Source organism: Molossus molossus, unplaced genomic scaffold, assembly GCF_014108415.1.
Source record: "Molossus molossus isolate mMolMol1 unplaced genomic scaffold, mMolMol1.p scaffold_m16_p_8, whole genome shotgun sequence".
Classification (NCBI taxonomy): Eukaryota; Metazoa; Chordata; class Mammalia; order Chiroptera; family Molossidae; genus Molossus; species Molossus molossus.
Window position 1 is genome coordinate 13,435,235 of NW_023425402.1, and position 16,711 is coordinate 13,451,945.

General features: G+C 50.7%; 1 protein-coding gene across 1 annotated transcript in view; it reads right to left on the minus strand.

Annotated features, from left to right (window-relative positions):
* Positions 1 to 16,711, minus strand: part of TRERF1 (transcriptional regulating factor 1) — a 205,130-nt gene that overhangs the window by 28,643 nt on the left and 159,776 nt on the right. The window contains exons 5-8 of the mRNA XM_036247866.1: positions 6,186 to 7,859; positions 4,785 to 4,831; positions 3,752 to 3,902; positions 2,449 to 2,742 (exon numbers count right to left, since the gene is read on the minus strand). Of these exons, the coding sequence (XP_036103759.1) occupies positions 2,449 to 2,742; positions 3,752 to 3,902; positions 4,785 to 4,831; positions 6,186 to 7,619 (1,926 nt within the window). The 5' untranslated portion in view covers positions 7,620 to 7,859. The remainder of the gene's footprint in view (positions 1 to 2,448; positions 2,743 to 3,751; positions 3,903 to 4,784; positions 4,832 to 6,185; positions 7,860 to 16,711) is intronic.

Consider the following 16,711-nt stretch of genomic DNA (forward strand, 5'->3'; position numbering starts at 1 on the left):
GCACGTCAATAGATAAGCAGGGCATGCCAAAGCCGGACAGACAGACTTGGGTTGTGTGCCAGCGTCAGCCCAGAAAATCCAAGAGCTGGGTGCGGCTGGACAGGCAGTGGTGAGGTTGGGAGGGACAGTGGAGATACCTGCAGAGAGGTCTGGGCGGCCTGTGGTACCCTCCCAGGTCCTGCAGGCCAGTGCCTGTCCCAGCTGCAGCCCCTGGCAATTCCTGAGCCCAGGGTGGTGCCTGAGTAGAAGGCAGCAGGGGCTGATGGGAAGGACTGGCCATGGTCATGTGACCAACTGCCTTCAGGTCATGTGACCTGCCCAGTCCCCCAGTTCTGGGCTCCTGGCTCTCTGGGCCCCTGCTGCTGCCCTCAGCACTTCAGGCTGGACCCTCCTGCTTCTCCCTCAGCTTCCCTGCCCTCTGGTGTCCCCCCAGTCCCTTAGGGGGAGTCCAGGGAAGCAAGGAGGTGGGGAAAGGAGGAGGGGCAGAGGGCCTCTAGGCTCCCAGCTCATCCCCAGGGGACTCTCCTGAGGTCAGAGAGCCCCAGCCTGCCTCCTCCCCACATCAGAGGGCTCTTCACAGCCTGAGGCTGAGGTAGAGGGGGGTGCTGAGCAGAATGAGGAGAGGATGCTTGTTGGGGAGCCATCCTGAACTTTTACACCCTGCTCCTGGGTAACTAATGAGGTCATCTGACCACACGCAGACCTCCTGTGACTTCTATCCGGCACCAGGACCCACACCTCTGATCACAGAGCCAAAGCTGCCTCCTGGGCTTCTCTATGTGAGCCTTTGGTCCTGTTCTCCAGGCGAGGCTCTGACCCTGGGCCAAGGGAGCCACCCATGTCAGACCTGATGCCACCTGAGAGGAAGCACTTACAGTGTTCCACTCCCACCAAGCTATTCAGACTGGAATCGGGGCCACGCACTAAGAGGTTTCAGAAGCTCTCCACCCCGTGAAGGTCAGGGGAGAAACGGAGGATCTGGGGGTGGGGGAGCCTCCGCTGCCTACATCCCAGCTGGGAGCAGAGTTGAGACTAGAACTCAGGACTCCTCCCAGGACACGTTCCTTTCTTGATATCAAATGTCAGGACCTTGCTCACATTTGCTCAGTACCACCTACATGCTTCCACTTCAGCTGCTCTCCCCACGTACGATGTCTCTTCACCCTTTCCACAAAGCCAAGTTCGTTTCTGCCTTCAAAACACTGCTCAGAACTGCCCTCATGATGATCTGAGCCAACTCATACCAAACCCTTGCCAGCCTCTAACCACTCTAGCTACCCAGGTGTATTCCCCGCCACCCACGGCTTCCCTATTTCTCATCTGCCCTGGTCTTTAACCCACTGTCTTGAACTGGGGCAGGGTGCTGCTTGGGGCTCTGCCCTGTGTGACTAGAAACCTTACTGTCTCCAGCTTCAGGCTGAGAGTGATCCAAGGGCAGAAACAGTGCCTCTCCCACCCAACCAGGAGCTTCCCTGAGCAAAGAGGGCGCTTGGTCATCACTTCATCTCTCCGCCTGTTGCTGGCCTTAAGTCCTGCCAGCTATGAGAATCCTCACCCCCCAGAGTTCTCCATCAGTCTCCTCTTCTGAGACGTAGATATTACACAGAGAACCAAAAAAGCTTTCTTGACTTTTCTAGTTTTCTTAATTATCCCTCCTATTCTGGTCACCCCCATCCTCATGCCTTCTGGAATCCCAGTAGCTTTCTATTATCCAGGGACAAATATGACCCAGCAACCAATTGTGGGAGGGATCAAATCTGATATAGTCAACCTCATGGTTACAGACGCCCGGGGAGGGGGGGAGGAGAAGAGAGAGAGAGTGAGCGATCTCTGCTCCAGAGCCAAGCTGAGCTGCCTGGATGAAGCACTTGGAATTTGAGAAAGAGAAAGAGAACTTAACAGTGAGTGAGAAACACAAATCTCTTTGCTTTCCTGAGGCTGGGGATGGGTGTCTCCTAGTGGAATTACTTTTGGAACCATAACCAATTAGGTCCTCCAAAGGTATTTATGCAGGTGTGATACTGAAAATGTTAAGCATCTGGTAAGGCTGCCCATCAGAATGGATGCCAGGGGCTACATCTTTGGTTGCTGGATTTGGGGAGGTCTGGAGCTCCTGGGGGAGGGGCCAGGGCCCAGGCCATAGCTATTTATTATCAGTACTTGCATATTTTAATAAGCGTGGTTACCAGCTGAGTTATCATCTGTTTCAATTTGGGAACACCTTCAGGTCTCTTAGGATCTAACCCAGACCATCAGTCTGGCCGAATAACAGGTTTTCCTGGGTAGAGGGCAGTGTGGGCAAGGATGGCATTCCCAAGGTGGTGGCCCATCCTGAGAGGCCACCCCATTTCTGAGCTCAGACCAGTGACCCTGGAAGAGCTGTCCCCATCTCTAAGAAAGCAAAGGGATGTTCCCACCCCAGGCATGAGGGGCAGAGCAGCAACTCACAGCAGGCGTGCAGGGGACAGCCCCTGGGGGTGAATGTGGGGGAGAGAGGGTCATCCTCACGAGCACGGGCATCTCGTCGTCCGACATCGAGCTGGCGGGCTTGTCTCTGGCGGAGGGGGCGGCAACGACGCTGTTGGCGAAGCCCTGAGAGCTGGGCTTGGGCACGAGAAGCTTGACAGGGACAGACACGGGCATGACCATAGGCGTGAGGCTTTCTGCCTCAGGAGGGAGCTGCGGTGGCGGTGGAGGCGGCAGTGGCTGGGGCTGCGGTGGCGGGGCCTTCTCTCCTTCCTCCTACACAGACAATAAAGGCTTTGATCCTGGGCTGAGAGCAGCTGTCACTGGGGGGCACACTCTGCTTTTCCTGACAGGGTCCGGGACATCATGCAGGTGACGGGACCACCGCAGGGTGGTTTTCTTCCTATAACCCAAGTCCCTCGGCTTGAGTGATGCTCGTGGGCAGTGGACAAGGCCGTTGACTCCCTTGTTCACATTTAAAAAATCCTGACCACGTATTGTGTGTATTTTAAAACATATATTAATTATTTTGTGTGTGGTTGTCTTTGCTTTGAAAGAAGAGAATATGGACTTGTAATCAGGCAAAAAACACACACCAAACTCTTGTGTAGGACCTTTGAATTCTATGGGCCTCAGTTTACTCATCTGCTAAATGGAAGACAAAGCTTTTATCTGGCATGGTCAGGAGATGAAGTGACTGAAAATTTGGGGGAACAGAGTTAATCTCATAGACTTAAATGAATCTCAACAATGTTCAAAGAATTCAGAAAATTCTTTGAATTTTAATCTACCTCTAAAACTGAGGGGGTAGTTCACGACATGGATATCCCCCCTGGATAATCCTAAGGGTACTTCAAGATCTTTGGACGCTGGACTCTAACACCAGTGCACTGGTGAGTACAAGATGCTGGCTGACAGCCTGAGGGTCACATGCTGGCCATCGACTACCGATCTGGAAGGCCCAAGTGACCTTGGTTTTGGCTGCTTCAAGCAGCAGACGTTAAAAGTCAAATTGCGTTTTCTTGGCCATCTTCCCCAGGAGGTGGGGAGGCTGGGACGCCCTGAAAGGATTCCTAGCACTTCTGTTTCTGACTCTCATTCACGAGACCAGTGGAGGTGGGACTGTTTGACCTGACCGGCTCCCAGCGTCTAAGTGTAAGCATTCCCGTTCGGGAGGGACTGTGCCCCCCGGGTGCCCGCGCAGGGCTCACCTCACTGTCTGACGGCAGCAAAGCAAAGCAAGCAGCACATGGCTTGGGAAGCACAGGGGTTGGCTCCGGCTAACCTGTTTGAGGCTGGGGGAGGCCCTCATTCCCCCGTGGGACCTCATGTGGCCATTCAGGGCAGGCAGGCTCTTGAATTCCTTCAGGCAGATGGAGCACGTCAGCTTGTTCTTGGCATCCACCTGCTCCCCAAATGCTCCTTTCGGTTGGCCGCTGCTCCGGGGGAGGGCCAATGGAGAGGACATATACATGAGGCATGGAAACAGTGATTTCTCTCAAGACCTCACACCTGACAATGAACCTGTTTGATTCATTCAGTGCCCCCAGGTCCATGGCCCCAACTGTATCTCCCCAATACCCCTCAGAGAACTAAGCCCAATTTACAGATGGAAAACTGAGGCTCAAGAGTGGGAAAGGGCTTGTTCAGAGTCACGCAAGAGTTGAACAAAACGTCCTTCTCCATTCCAGGCCTTCAGGGGCTGGGTTTTCCCACCGACAGCTTATTACGTTTCTAGGGTCAGCTTGGGCACACTTCTTCCAGAAACTTCCTTTAGAGATGCGTGTCTAAGTCCTCTAGTTCAGCTTCCAGACTGCACATTTTTAGCACTTTATCAGTTCTGGCTAAGTCTTTAATCATACACTCTGCCCAAGAGGGGAGGAAACCAGTCTGAACTATTCACTGGCATTCTCAAAGCTTAGCTCTATGCCCGGTACACAGCAGGTACTCAGTAAATACTGGGTAAACGGACAGTGGGCAGAACACAGGCTTTGCTGCCTACCTGATGTGCAACTTTAAGCTCTCTGAGCCTCAGTTTATACGTTTTTAAAATAACAATAATAGCTAACAATGGCTGAGTGTTCACTGTGTCTAGCTAGGTACATGGTAATCGTGCCCACACTCACTGGGTGAGTTATTACACACAATATACAGTGCCCGGCACACAGGAAGCCCTCAAACACACTAGCTGCTATCATTATTATTCCTATCAACTTCTTTGAGGAATTGACTTTGAATCTGGAAATGAATCATGAGACAACACAGGAAAACCCCCCAGTCGCCCAAAATGCCAACAAGCCGCCTTGCATCCATCCTACCTTGACTCAGGGGACCCTGGCTGGGCTCTGCCATCAGGTAGGTGCATCTAATTTTGAGTCATGCAGGACACCGAAAGAAAGAAGAGAAAAAATACGTGTTTTTGCTGGGAGGAGGAACCCCGGGGCCGCACTTCCCGGACTCTGCCCGCTCTCCGCCTGCCACTGACTGTGCTCACAGCTGCTCACACCGCGCTGTTGCACACCCGAGACTTCGTTCTCTTGACTGCTCCCTCACCTGGGGGCACGGCCCACTCTAGGAGCTGCCCCCAGCCCCCAGCCCAGCCGGACTCAATCCCCCACTCTGCAGACAGGCCCCATTCCCGCAGGAAGCAGCAGCATGTCCAGAGATCTGCTGAAATTCTTTCCCAGACTTGACCATGTCACCTTATTCTTATATCACAAAGGTTCTCAGTTACCACTGCGCCCAAGCCCCAAACAAAACGGAATCAAGGGGAGTTCATCTCTGGACTTCAACATCCATCAGAGCCCTCTTGTCATCTAACCTGGTCCTAATTTAGGGTCCCCTCCTCCCCTGACCACACTGGCATTTGAGTGCAACAATCAAATATGCCAGAGCATGAATAATATCCAGCGCAGCAGGCTGTTTTGTGGTTAAATACATTTGGGAAACAAGCAAGGTTTACTAACTGTGGCCTATAGGCTACATCTGGCCCATGGACCTGTTTTGTTTGGCTAGAAGGTTTTTGTTTTTTTAAAATCTTGAATTCAAGAGTGCCATTAGTCACTGGCCACTCACTATTGTCTCTTGCCAGCCCATTCTACTTATTACCTTTACCTGCCTGGACCTGCAGGCAGCTAAGGTTTTCATCTCTGCAACTACATGTGGTCTCCCCTTTGGGAGAGTCACAGTGCACATTAGCATTTTAAAGGCACTGAGAAGCCCTGCAGCATTGCAACCCAGTTCGCTTTAAGAAACCCCAAGTTTATCATGCACAGAACACCCACCCCCAGCAATATCCATTAAACATTAAACATTCCATGGAACTCCTGTTCTAATATACGTTGAGAAATGCTGTCATAATGTGGTCTCCCTCCCAAATGGGGAATATACCCCGAGGACAGACCCAGGGGGAACCAGACACTCCCACCATGTTGTCCCCCGGCACCTGACTCAAGGTCTTAGTCATTACATTACAGGATCTGATATGGAGTTTTGGCCATTTTCTTAGTGAGATTACAAGCTCTATGGGCAAAGGACTGAGTCAAACTTGACTGTGTGTGTGATCCAAGCACCTGACATAGTGTCTGGCACATGTAGGTGAAGGTTTGTGGAATGACTAAAAAAGATTGAAGGTTGGAGAGAGGACTGGGCACTGCGTAGACTCAGCCCTGGCTGGCCCTGCAGCTGAGACAGAAGGAGGAACTTCCATGTGAGAATACCTGGGGCCACATGGCACTGGGAGACAGCTGCTGGTGCTGGGGCCCCACGTTGTTGAGGTGGATCCCACTGGGGGACAAGAGCGGCCGATGGGGGAGGGCACTGCTGACCCGATTCAGGTCCAAGCTTGCTGGGTCACCCATTCCTGTATCAGATGGCCCCAGGTCCCCGTGGGCACTCAGCATGGCCTGGGCCTCCCTGTCGCTTGGATAAGTCTTGGGCTGACTGTCCTCACGCTGCTGGTGCTGGGACAGGTGGCTCTGCTGGTAGAGGGGGTGGCTGTAGGGCTGCTGGGGCTCCTGGTAGTAGTACTGGGGCATGGAGCCCAGCTGAATCAGCTGCACAGCGTGCGCCTGCTCCGGGGTGTACTGGTGGGGGTCCCGGTGATACGAAGGGGGCTGCAGGTGCATTTGTTGTTGCTGCTGCTCTTGCAAGTGCTGCATCATGGGTGGGGACTGATAATACTGAGGTATCTGCATTGAACCCTGCCGCTGCTGCTGCTGCTGTTGCTGCTGAAGCTGAAGCTGAGACGGGCGAATCTGCGGCTGCGGCTGCATTTCTTGCATGGACACACGCTGCTGCCCAGCTTGCTGCTGTTGCTGCTGTGGGTAATACTGGTGCTGCTGCATCTGCTGCATGTGCTGGGGCAGCATCTGTGGGCCCTGCAGTGGCTGTCCTCCCTGCACTGGCATCTGAGCCAGCGGCTGCTGGTAGTCGTAATACAGGTGCCCTTGGCTAGGGTGCTGCCCGACCTGAAGAGCTGATTTGGACAGCCCACCAGTGAAACCGGGGTGAGGCTGCTGGGGCACCTGCTGGTAGCGGGAAGGGACAGACTGTGCTGGGGGCTCCACGGGCTTCTGGGACAGCAGCTGGCGAAGGGCACTGTCGGGGGCTCCATCCATCACTGCTGACTGGGTGTGCAGCACCTGGGCCATGTTGTTGACCTGAATCCGCAGGTTTTGGTTGGCAAATACCTGGGTGAAAGAGTCTAGCTTGTGCAGGACACCGCTGGTGAGTTTCTGGGTCCGGATCTCGCTGGCCTGGGAGTAGGTGTATTGGTAGCCATCGGGGGGCTCAGCCTGGGCTGGTGCCCCCCACATCATGTTTGAGTTGGTCAGGTTGCCACGGAGTTGGACGTGGTTTCCAGGCCCTCCATGGCCACCCCACCCTCCCTGCCTCGAGGTATCCACTTGGCCAAGGTTTTTGGAGCCCACTGGCAAGCCTAGAGCATCCCGAGTATCTTGAGGGAAGTGGGGGGAAATGGGTGATGCCTGAGGGGCATCCATTCCAGCCCCTGTGACTGTATTCCCATAGTTGTGGTTCAGCCCACCATGCACGCTGAGTGCTGGCTGTTGGTAGAAAAGGTTCTCACCGCCGTGGGCCACGTGGTTGGTCTTGTACAGCTGCTGATCCCCCATGCTGCCTGCCTCGCTCATGAATGTCCAGCCACAAAACCATAAAAAAAGGTCAGTGAAACAAACCCAAAAGGACTGAAACCCTGAGAAGGTGAGAAGAAGGGTCCACGCTACTCCACGGCTGACATGTCTGTGACCGTGGCTGGAGCCAGGTGTTCCTGTTGGCCTATCCCACTCATGTGCAGAGCCGGGGGTTTGACGTCCCCACCCGGGCTGAGGTACGGGCCAAACACCACCGTGGTGAAGAGATGCTGCTCACACCTGCAAGACAGATGTAGAGAACAGGAAGACTTACATGGATGTTCTGCAATGAGCAATTATACCTATTATGACCCATTATAGAAATAAACACAAGCAGGAGACTCGATTAGACATAGTGTCACACACACATACACATCACACCCTTTACACTGATTCTTCAAATCTTGACCCTCACTTTCAAGCCATTCATTATCCAATGGCTCATTAGTTCATTGATTTGTTAATTCATTGTTTTTCTCACTGATGAATGAATTCATCCGTTCTTCTGGGACCCTGCTACTTACTGAAAGCCCAGCACTACTCTAGGATCTGAAGGAGACATGAAGAAGTTTAAGACATTCATTAATCAATTTATCTGCTCAACAAATACTTATTAGACACCTACTAAGTGTAAGACACAACGCTAGAAAATGATTAAGACATGGGCCTGCTGTTGAGGAGATTATGGTTAGAAAAGATGATGGGTCCATGAATAAGTACAACAATGTAAGGAGGAAAGAGATGCATGTAAGGTAAAAACCAGCCCAGCTGGTATGGTTGGGTTGAGCAGTGTCCCATGGACTGAGAGGTCCCTGTTCAATTCCCAGTTAGAGCACATGCTGGGGTTGTGGGCTCGATCCCCAGTAGGGGGCGTGCAGGAGGCAGCTGATCAATGTTTCTCACATCAACGTTTCCATCTCTTCTTTCCTCTCTCTCTCTCTAAAAAAAAAATTATTATGAAAACATATTTAAAAAAGTAAATGAGTTGGCCAGTGTGGCTCAGTGGTTGAGCATCGACCCATGCACCAAGAGGTCGCTGGTTCGATTCCCAGTCAGGGCACATGCCCAGGTTGCGGGCCGGATCCCTAGTGGAGGGCATGCAAGAGGTGGTCAATCGATGTTCCCTCTCATCAATGTTTCTATCGATCTCTCCTTCTCCCTTTCTCTCTCTCTAAAAATCAATAAAGAAAAAAAATTTAAAAAAATAAAAATAAATAAATGAAAGGTAAAAATCACAATGTGGGACCTCATAGACTAGAGAGCATATTCCTAGCAGAACAGAATTGGAGCCAGTTTAAATGAGTACTGTACTTAATAGTTTGCCTGCTAGGTCAACATAGTTACATGTTTCCTTGTGGTCCCTGCTCAGGGAAACATCTGCGCAAGGGGCTGACCACCTGGCCAGAAGCCTATGATGTGGCCTGGCCCAAAAAAATAGGCTGGGCCATCAGATTCCCTCTTAGAAACATGAACTAGGCAATCTGGAGAGAATGGTCTAGTCTGGTTTGAGTCCATTCAGGTTCTTTCGTGGACTTTAAACTGGAGTATGCAAACCCCTGGGAGGAAATGAAGACCGTCCAAGTGCTACACACCCACTTAAAGTTTTAAGAGAATCAATTTCCAGATCCTCAGCGTCCACAGAGACTCTTTTCTAGAACCGATGGGTAATGGAGGTGTGAGCTGTTCTTATCCCTGCTCTTCTACAACAGCCCTCCTCCTTCACAAAAGAAAGGCAAACCTTTTACCCATCCCATCCAAATCTTAGCTGGGTTTACCGCCCAGGGACTAAGCTCCTGGCCACCACACAAGAAGACACTCAGAATACCGAGAAAGCAAGCAACTCCAATAAATGCGTAGTAAATCTCTTTTTTCGCAGGCTGGATGATTTCCAATTCTTTTTTTATTAGGAAGGCCAAACAGAAGTAATTAAAATGAAATTGTACTATGTGATGTTTGGCATATACCTCAGAAGCAGGCCAAGAACCGAGTGATCCTGCTTTATCAAAAGTTTATTTCTATCTACTAGTTCATGTGAGTGAGGGTTTTCAGTGCATGTAAGTGAAAAATGGAAAGAATCGATGCTGATCCTTGTCGCACGTCTCATGCAATAAATAATATTCATCCTTGGATAAATAAACAAATTGAAGAAATAATCGAGTAGCAGCACAGTTCTATTTCTGGACCCGGGTGGTAACTGCATGGGTATGCTCTCCATGTGATAACTCAAACTGTACAAGCCGACCTGGTCACTACAGGCGTGTCTATTGTATGTCAATAACAAAATTTCTTTTGTTTCTGTGGGCTAACCGTCTTATCCCACTTAGGCCCGTCTCCCATCATGCTGCTCCCTCTGTCTGAAATGTTCTTTCTTTCTTTCCTCACTTGGCCAACTGCTGAACATTATTCAAGTATAACCCTATCACTTCTAATAGATGTTCTTGCCCCAGAATCTATTGCATTACTTGTTCCATGGACTTCTGCTAGCATTCAATACAATTAAATTCAAAATACTTGTGGAATAAAAAAATTATTTAGAAAAAAAAAAAATCAAACGGCCTCACCATCTCAGAATGAGATGCATTTTCAATATAATTTTCATTTCTATGCTTATTAATTATTTATTCATATTAGTAATACATCTGTGTTGTTCTGATCAACTGTACGCTATTAATAATGATAACAATAACTCAAACTAGAAGAAAAGTTTAATACTTAGAGCTTTATGACTTCAGGAAATTAAAAAAGTTTTAACTTCATGTAAAATTGTTACAGAGAAATATGATAGGCAAACAAATAAAAGAGTTTTAAGCATAAAAATATATTACATATATTACATCAGGGTAAAAGTCCATGGGGGAACTGCAACGGAAGTAAGATTCCCAGGCGCAGAGGAGCCGAGAGCACCGACTGTTCACAAAGAGCGTCTCCACACCTTTTTACGATGGGGAATGGTGGGGGTCAGAATGCCACGGTGTTCACATTCCACTGGGTAAACTGGTAACAGTGATGGAATAGTTTTCCTTAAAAATATCAATGCAGCCCAGCTGGTGTGGCTCAGTGGCTGAGCGTCGACCCACGCACCAAGAGGTCGCCAGTTCGATTCCCAGTCAGGGCACACGCCCGGGTTGTGGGCCTGATCCCCAGTGAGGGGCATGCAGGAGGCGGCCAATTGATGTTCTCTCTCATCGATGTTTCTCTCTCTCTCTCTCTCTCTCTCTCTAAAAGAAAAAAAAAATCCATATATATAAAATACTGAGAGTTGCATCTTCTATGAATTATGATTAAAAATGTAGATGTAAGCTTAAACATGTATGAAGGAGTATAAAGTTTTACAATATCCTTTGCTGGGGGCTTTTATTTTATTTATTATTTTTAAAATTCTCACCTGAGGATATTTTTCTATTTATCTTCAGATAGAGTGAGAGAGAGAGAGAGAGAGAAACATCGATGTGAGAGGGACACATCGACTAGTAGCAGGATCCTAACCAGGGCCGAGGATGAACAACAACCGAGGTACGTGCCCTTGCCCGGAATTGAACTCGCGACTCATTGTTTTGCGGGCCGATGCTCTAACCACTGAGCAAAACCGGCCAGGGCTTCTGGGGGCTTTTAAGCAGAAAACTTCAAAGACACAGCAGCAGTCTCCTTCCAACTGAAGGCTAGCCTCAGTTGGTCTCTGACCCTTTCTGAACAACTAAGGAGACAGACAAGTTCCGAGCGAGGCGTTTGGCTTGGTGGCATTAAGCGTGGATGAAGGGACGCAGTGGGAAGTTCTGCGTGATCTGTGAATGGCCACTGAGGCTTCTGAGCGGAGGCTGAGGATTCCAGTGTAAGGGACCCTCAGGCGCTTCGGGCCCAGGGCAACCACCTCCCCGCACCGCTCACACCGTGGTCCGCATCACCCGGGAGCTTCAGCCCAGGCCTATTTACCAGAAGCTGCGTTTTCTCAAGACCCCCAGCTGCTTGGGTGCACACTGAAATTTGAGAAGCAATGAGTTAGCAGGCTCTCGCTGCGTCCAGGGCAGACGTAACGAAACCTGCGCTAGGATAATGGTGAGCAGGAAGAGACGGAGAAGTGAGAGAAATATCCACCACCCCGCCAGTGGAAGTGACTCCTTCCCCCAGAGCCCTGTCCTTCAGCGGCTGACGACCCGGTCTGAGGAAACACCCCTTCTTTTCTCACACATGCTCTTTCCCTTGACATCTGCGCCCGCCACACACACCTTGCTGAGGCCCAGTGACGAGCCAGCTCAGAGGGGCGGATCCCGATCACCCGTCTACTCCACATCACCACTTCCTCCGAAGGCAAACTCAACACCCTCTCCTCCAGAATGGACACTCGCCCAAAGTCTCACCCTTGACTCCTCCCTCTCCCTTAACCAACCACCACAACCTATCAATTCACCTCCCCATACTTTTTTTTGTTACTGTTAATCCTCACTTGAGGATATTTTTCCATTGATTTTTAAAGAGAGAGTTGGAAGGAGAGAAAGAGAGAAACATTGATGTGAGAGAGACACATCGACTCGTTGCCTCCCACACAGCCCTGACTGGGGCTGGGGACCGAACTGCGACCGAGGTACGTGCCTTTGACCGGGAATTGAACCCGAGACCCTTTGGTCCGCAGGCCGATGCTCTAACCACTTAGCAAACCTGGCCAGGGCTCCCCATCCTTTCTTAGCTCCATCCATCTTTCTCCTGCTCCACTACTATCACCCTAGTCCAAGGCACCGTGTGTCTCTGGGCTATTTCAACTGGTCTCCCTGCTTTCACTCTGTCCAGTCTCCAGACAGCAGCAGCGGAATGAACTTTTCAAAGCACGACTCTGACCCCGACATGCCACTGTTTAAAACCCATTGTGGCAGCCCCATGCTCCAGGTCAAAACTCAGAATCATCAACAAGGCTGACAGGGCTCCGCAGAGTTTGCCCCCAGCCTCATGATGACTCCCCCACCTGTTCTTCCCTAACTTCCCATCGCTCACCCCACGCCATCAGGTCTCAGTCCCTTGAACCTGCCAGGCAGCCCCCCATGGTAGGAGCTTTGCACATGCTGGTCCCCCCAATTGTGAAAGCTTTCCCTTCTGTCCCCTTCATCTATCCACGTCCTGGGCAGCCTTCAGGTCTCAGCTCAAACTACACTTTCTCAAAGTCTACCCGCTGCCCACCCCCCAGTCTGCATCAGGGGCCTTTCTTACATGTTCTCATAAAACCACCTTCCTTTCCTTCGACCATGCTCCTCCGTTTGTAATTGTGCCCCCATCAGTGCAATGAGTTGACTAATGGATCTTTCTGTATTAGAGAAGGGATCCAGGGATCCTGTCTATTATTGTCTATGATCCTACTTCCAAGCCCAGCACACTGTAGCCCCTCCAATAAGGAGGCGTCCGAGTGGTTGATGAATGAATCAATTAATGAGAAAAATAAGATGATGATCAAAAGTCCAGATGAATGGATATAGGTAGAAGAAAAATGACACTCAGTGTAAGCTGAGTGGATGGTAGGTTCCCATGGAGAATAGATTTCCTCTTGGTCCTGATGGACGAACAGGGCTTACAGAGGGAGAGGACCAGGAAGGGTATGCCAGAAGAGGGAACAGCATGCCCTCGGCAGGAACTCACGAATGACCAGGCTGAATTCCCGTGGTAGGGCTAAATAGTGAAGCCTTATAATGACATCCAGCAGGGCTATCCTGTGGGCATTAGGCCTGGGATTTCACAATGCCCTGCCAGGCTTAAACCTCGCCACTTAACCTTTCTTGAAACCCCTGCACCAAGTCACCTCCTCCTGGAAGAAAAACTTGTGAAACTCAGCAGAGTCTGAGCACGCTCTGACTTCGTGTCCCTACACCCTGCCAGATAACCTGACTTCCGTTGGCGTGTCTGCTTTGTTAAGTGTTCCCAAACTGTTGGGCGAGAGGAATTACTTTGTGTTCTGAGCTATAGCAGCTAGTCTTTATTCACTGACATTTTCAGAATGGGAAAGTTCATTTATTCACACACACAGAGCTCCAGAAAGTCAGAGGTAGGTTCCCAAAGTGTGGTTCCCGGGCCAGCCATCAGCACCACCTGGGAGCTTGTTATAAATGCCAGTTCTTGAGCCCCACTCAGACCCCCAGAAACCTGTGGGGCAAGCCCAGCAGCCTGTGTTTTAATGAGCCCTCCTTTTGAGTCTGATGCCTCCCAGTGACTGCCTTAAAAGTCCTCCAGTCTCCCCACATTACAGATGAAGAAACCGAGGCCCAGAGACGCAACTGCCAAGCCTAGAACAGCGCCTGACTCACAGAAGTGGGCAACCAAGAACCATATGTTCAATGAAAAAGAGGGAAAATAACCTCCCTAGAAAGACATAAGGTGGTAATGGCAAAACCATGTGCTATTTATTTTACATTAAATTTACATATTTTTGAATAGTTACTATATTCACTCAAAATTCAAAAGGCATAAAGGAGCATACAAAATGAGCCCAAATGAATGCTTGAAAATAAAGTGAAAAGTTACAGCAAAATTGTAAAATAAGGGTATATGCAAAAAAGTTTGCTTCCTCTCACCTGTCCCCAGACACCCAGCACCCTCTGGGGACAATCACTCAGGTTCTTGTGTATTCCAGAGATACACAAGAAAGCTTGTACGAACCCCCAGTCCCCGCCCTTTTACACAATTCAGCATCTTGTCAAAAGGCTCTTTTAAACACGGCATTTAAAACCTGGAGACTTCCTGGCAGATTAGTCAATCTCACAGAGCTGTTATAATACCCACCCAGGACTCACATCTTCATTATTTTTCCAATAAAGGAGCTTTTGCTCATTACGTACAACATTTCCTATTGGGTAACTGGCACCGGGAGCTTTTTCATTCATGAAGTATAAGTAACAGAACTACTAACTTTCACATTTCTTTGGTCAATTCCTCCCTTAGATCAAGACTCCGGGATTCTGGAGTGGGTTCAATCAATGAATGCCTGCTCACAAGCTGAGGGCCCCTACGCCCCCCCGCCCCCCCCCCCCCCCAGCATCACAGTCAAACAACCTGCTTCCGTGCCCATCTTCCCTCTAGCTGTCGCCATTTCAAGACAGAAACAGAATCCCACAGGTCTCGTGTCCCCGTGACTGGGACGCAGCAGGTGCTCAATAAAACTCAATGAATGGAAATGCTGGGCTGGGCAAGAGAGACCCCGAGCAGGCACTTCACCCCCAGGTTTCCATGCTTTGGACAAGGACCGAGGCCTGGAATCGACTCCTTTCTGTTGCGGGCAGTGCCCTGCAGTGTGCAGACCTCGGCACAGGGGTTTTTCTGTACAGGGCCACCTAGGAAATAGTTTCACGACTCTGCGGATGACATGTAAATGAACGGGCGTGGCGGTGTTCCGATACAACTTTATTTACGGACACTGAACTTTGAATTTTATATAATTTTCACGTCAAGAAACATTATTGTTCTTTCCATTTTTCTCCATCCATTTAAAAATGTAAAAACGCTTCTTAGCTCACAGGCTGTGCAAGAATGGGCGTGGGCTGGGTTTGGCCACAGCCAGTTTGCTGGCCCTTGTTCCAGAGCACCGAGGTCCCTCTGCCCTCGCTTCGAACCGCCAGGGGCACTAGGACACGGAGCACTGACTGCTAGGAGACAGTCCAAAAGGGCCATCCTTTGAACCAGAAGGAGAGAGAAAGAAAGGAAGTTGACTTTGGCCAAGGTCTAGGCAGGACTTGTTTGCTTACAATTCGGAAGGGGAAACACCCTGCTCCAGCCAGACCACCACCGCTTGTTTGAGGAAGAAAAACCAAAATGCTTTTTCTTTTCCGACCCTGGGCCGTCATTCAGAGACTGTGGGCCGTCATTCAGAGACTGTGTACACAATTCCCCAAATGACTTGGCTTGGGTCTTACAACAGCCTTCCCACAGGTCTGTCAGAGGAGCTGAACTTGGACTCCTGGGGGAGTCTTTTTACTCCAGCTCTCTCCCCAGCTCCCCAAAGGACGTGGAAGCCAAGGCGCTTCTCCAAGAAGTGGTGTCCTTCAGAGCGATGATGTTCTGAATACTTTCGGATTCGTCTTCTAAATAAAGCTGGTGGGTGGTTTGTTAGCCAGTAACCCAATTACCGTGCCCGAGTCCTGCCAATGGCGGGAAGTCTCCCTGCGCACGGAGACGGCTGACCCCGGCTTCTCCCTGGCCCTGCTGTCCCTGCACTGGTTTCGTGCCCACTGTAGGGGCATTTTCAAGGCTTCCTCTGGGCAGCCAGGGACATTTGTTTCTCCGACCTTCAGCTTCACTCTGGCATCAACTGCTCCCTCCAAGCCCTAGAGTTCAGGAAGGAGCCTGACTCACGGCCCAAGAACCAGCAAAAAAAGGAGTTTGGACTTCTCTTCCTGCAGTCTGCTCCCCATCAAGAGATGAGGCTGGAGCGAGTTCACTTTCTGCTGGCAAGTTCCTGGTCCTCAGTCACCGCTCTCCTCCGGCGAGCAGTAGTTCTCACCCGGGAACTGACATCGCCTTCCCTGGCGCCGGCCAGTCCTCTCCCTCCCCCGCTGGCATGGAGGGTGTGGAAGCTGAGGACAGAGGGACAGAAGGGGGGAACCGCGGGAGTCTCGGGTGGCTTCCTGGAGGAGGCAGCCATGGTCCAAGTAGGCCTTGTTGGTGTATCCCTGGATACAGTTTTTCCAACAACCCACCCCCTTCCACAAGTGGCGGGGATGGGGTAGGGAGATCAGGCATGTGGGCACCGACTCTGGGAATACAGTGCAGTGAGGGGCACCGGAGAGCTGGGGGTTGACAAGAGGTCTGTGGAGAGAAGGCAGGCAGGGAGACACCTGAACAATTCACACGTGCGTTCCTGAGTGATCCAAACCCTGGCTGCTTCACAGTCACAAGTTATTGCTGAGCAGGAGCTGCTGGGAGAACTTCAGGGTCGATCAGCAACCACAAGGAAGCCCTGGTCTGTGCCAGATTTGACTTGGTCCTAGCCACTGTCCTCATGGTCCAGGGACCCGCAGCTATGCCCTGACTCGTCCTCCATACTGACTCACACTGGGGACCTACCGTGCTAGGACTCTGTTAGGGGAGATAAAACCCGCAATCCTGTGTCTCTCAGTTCACAG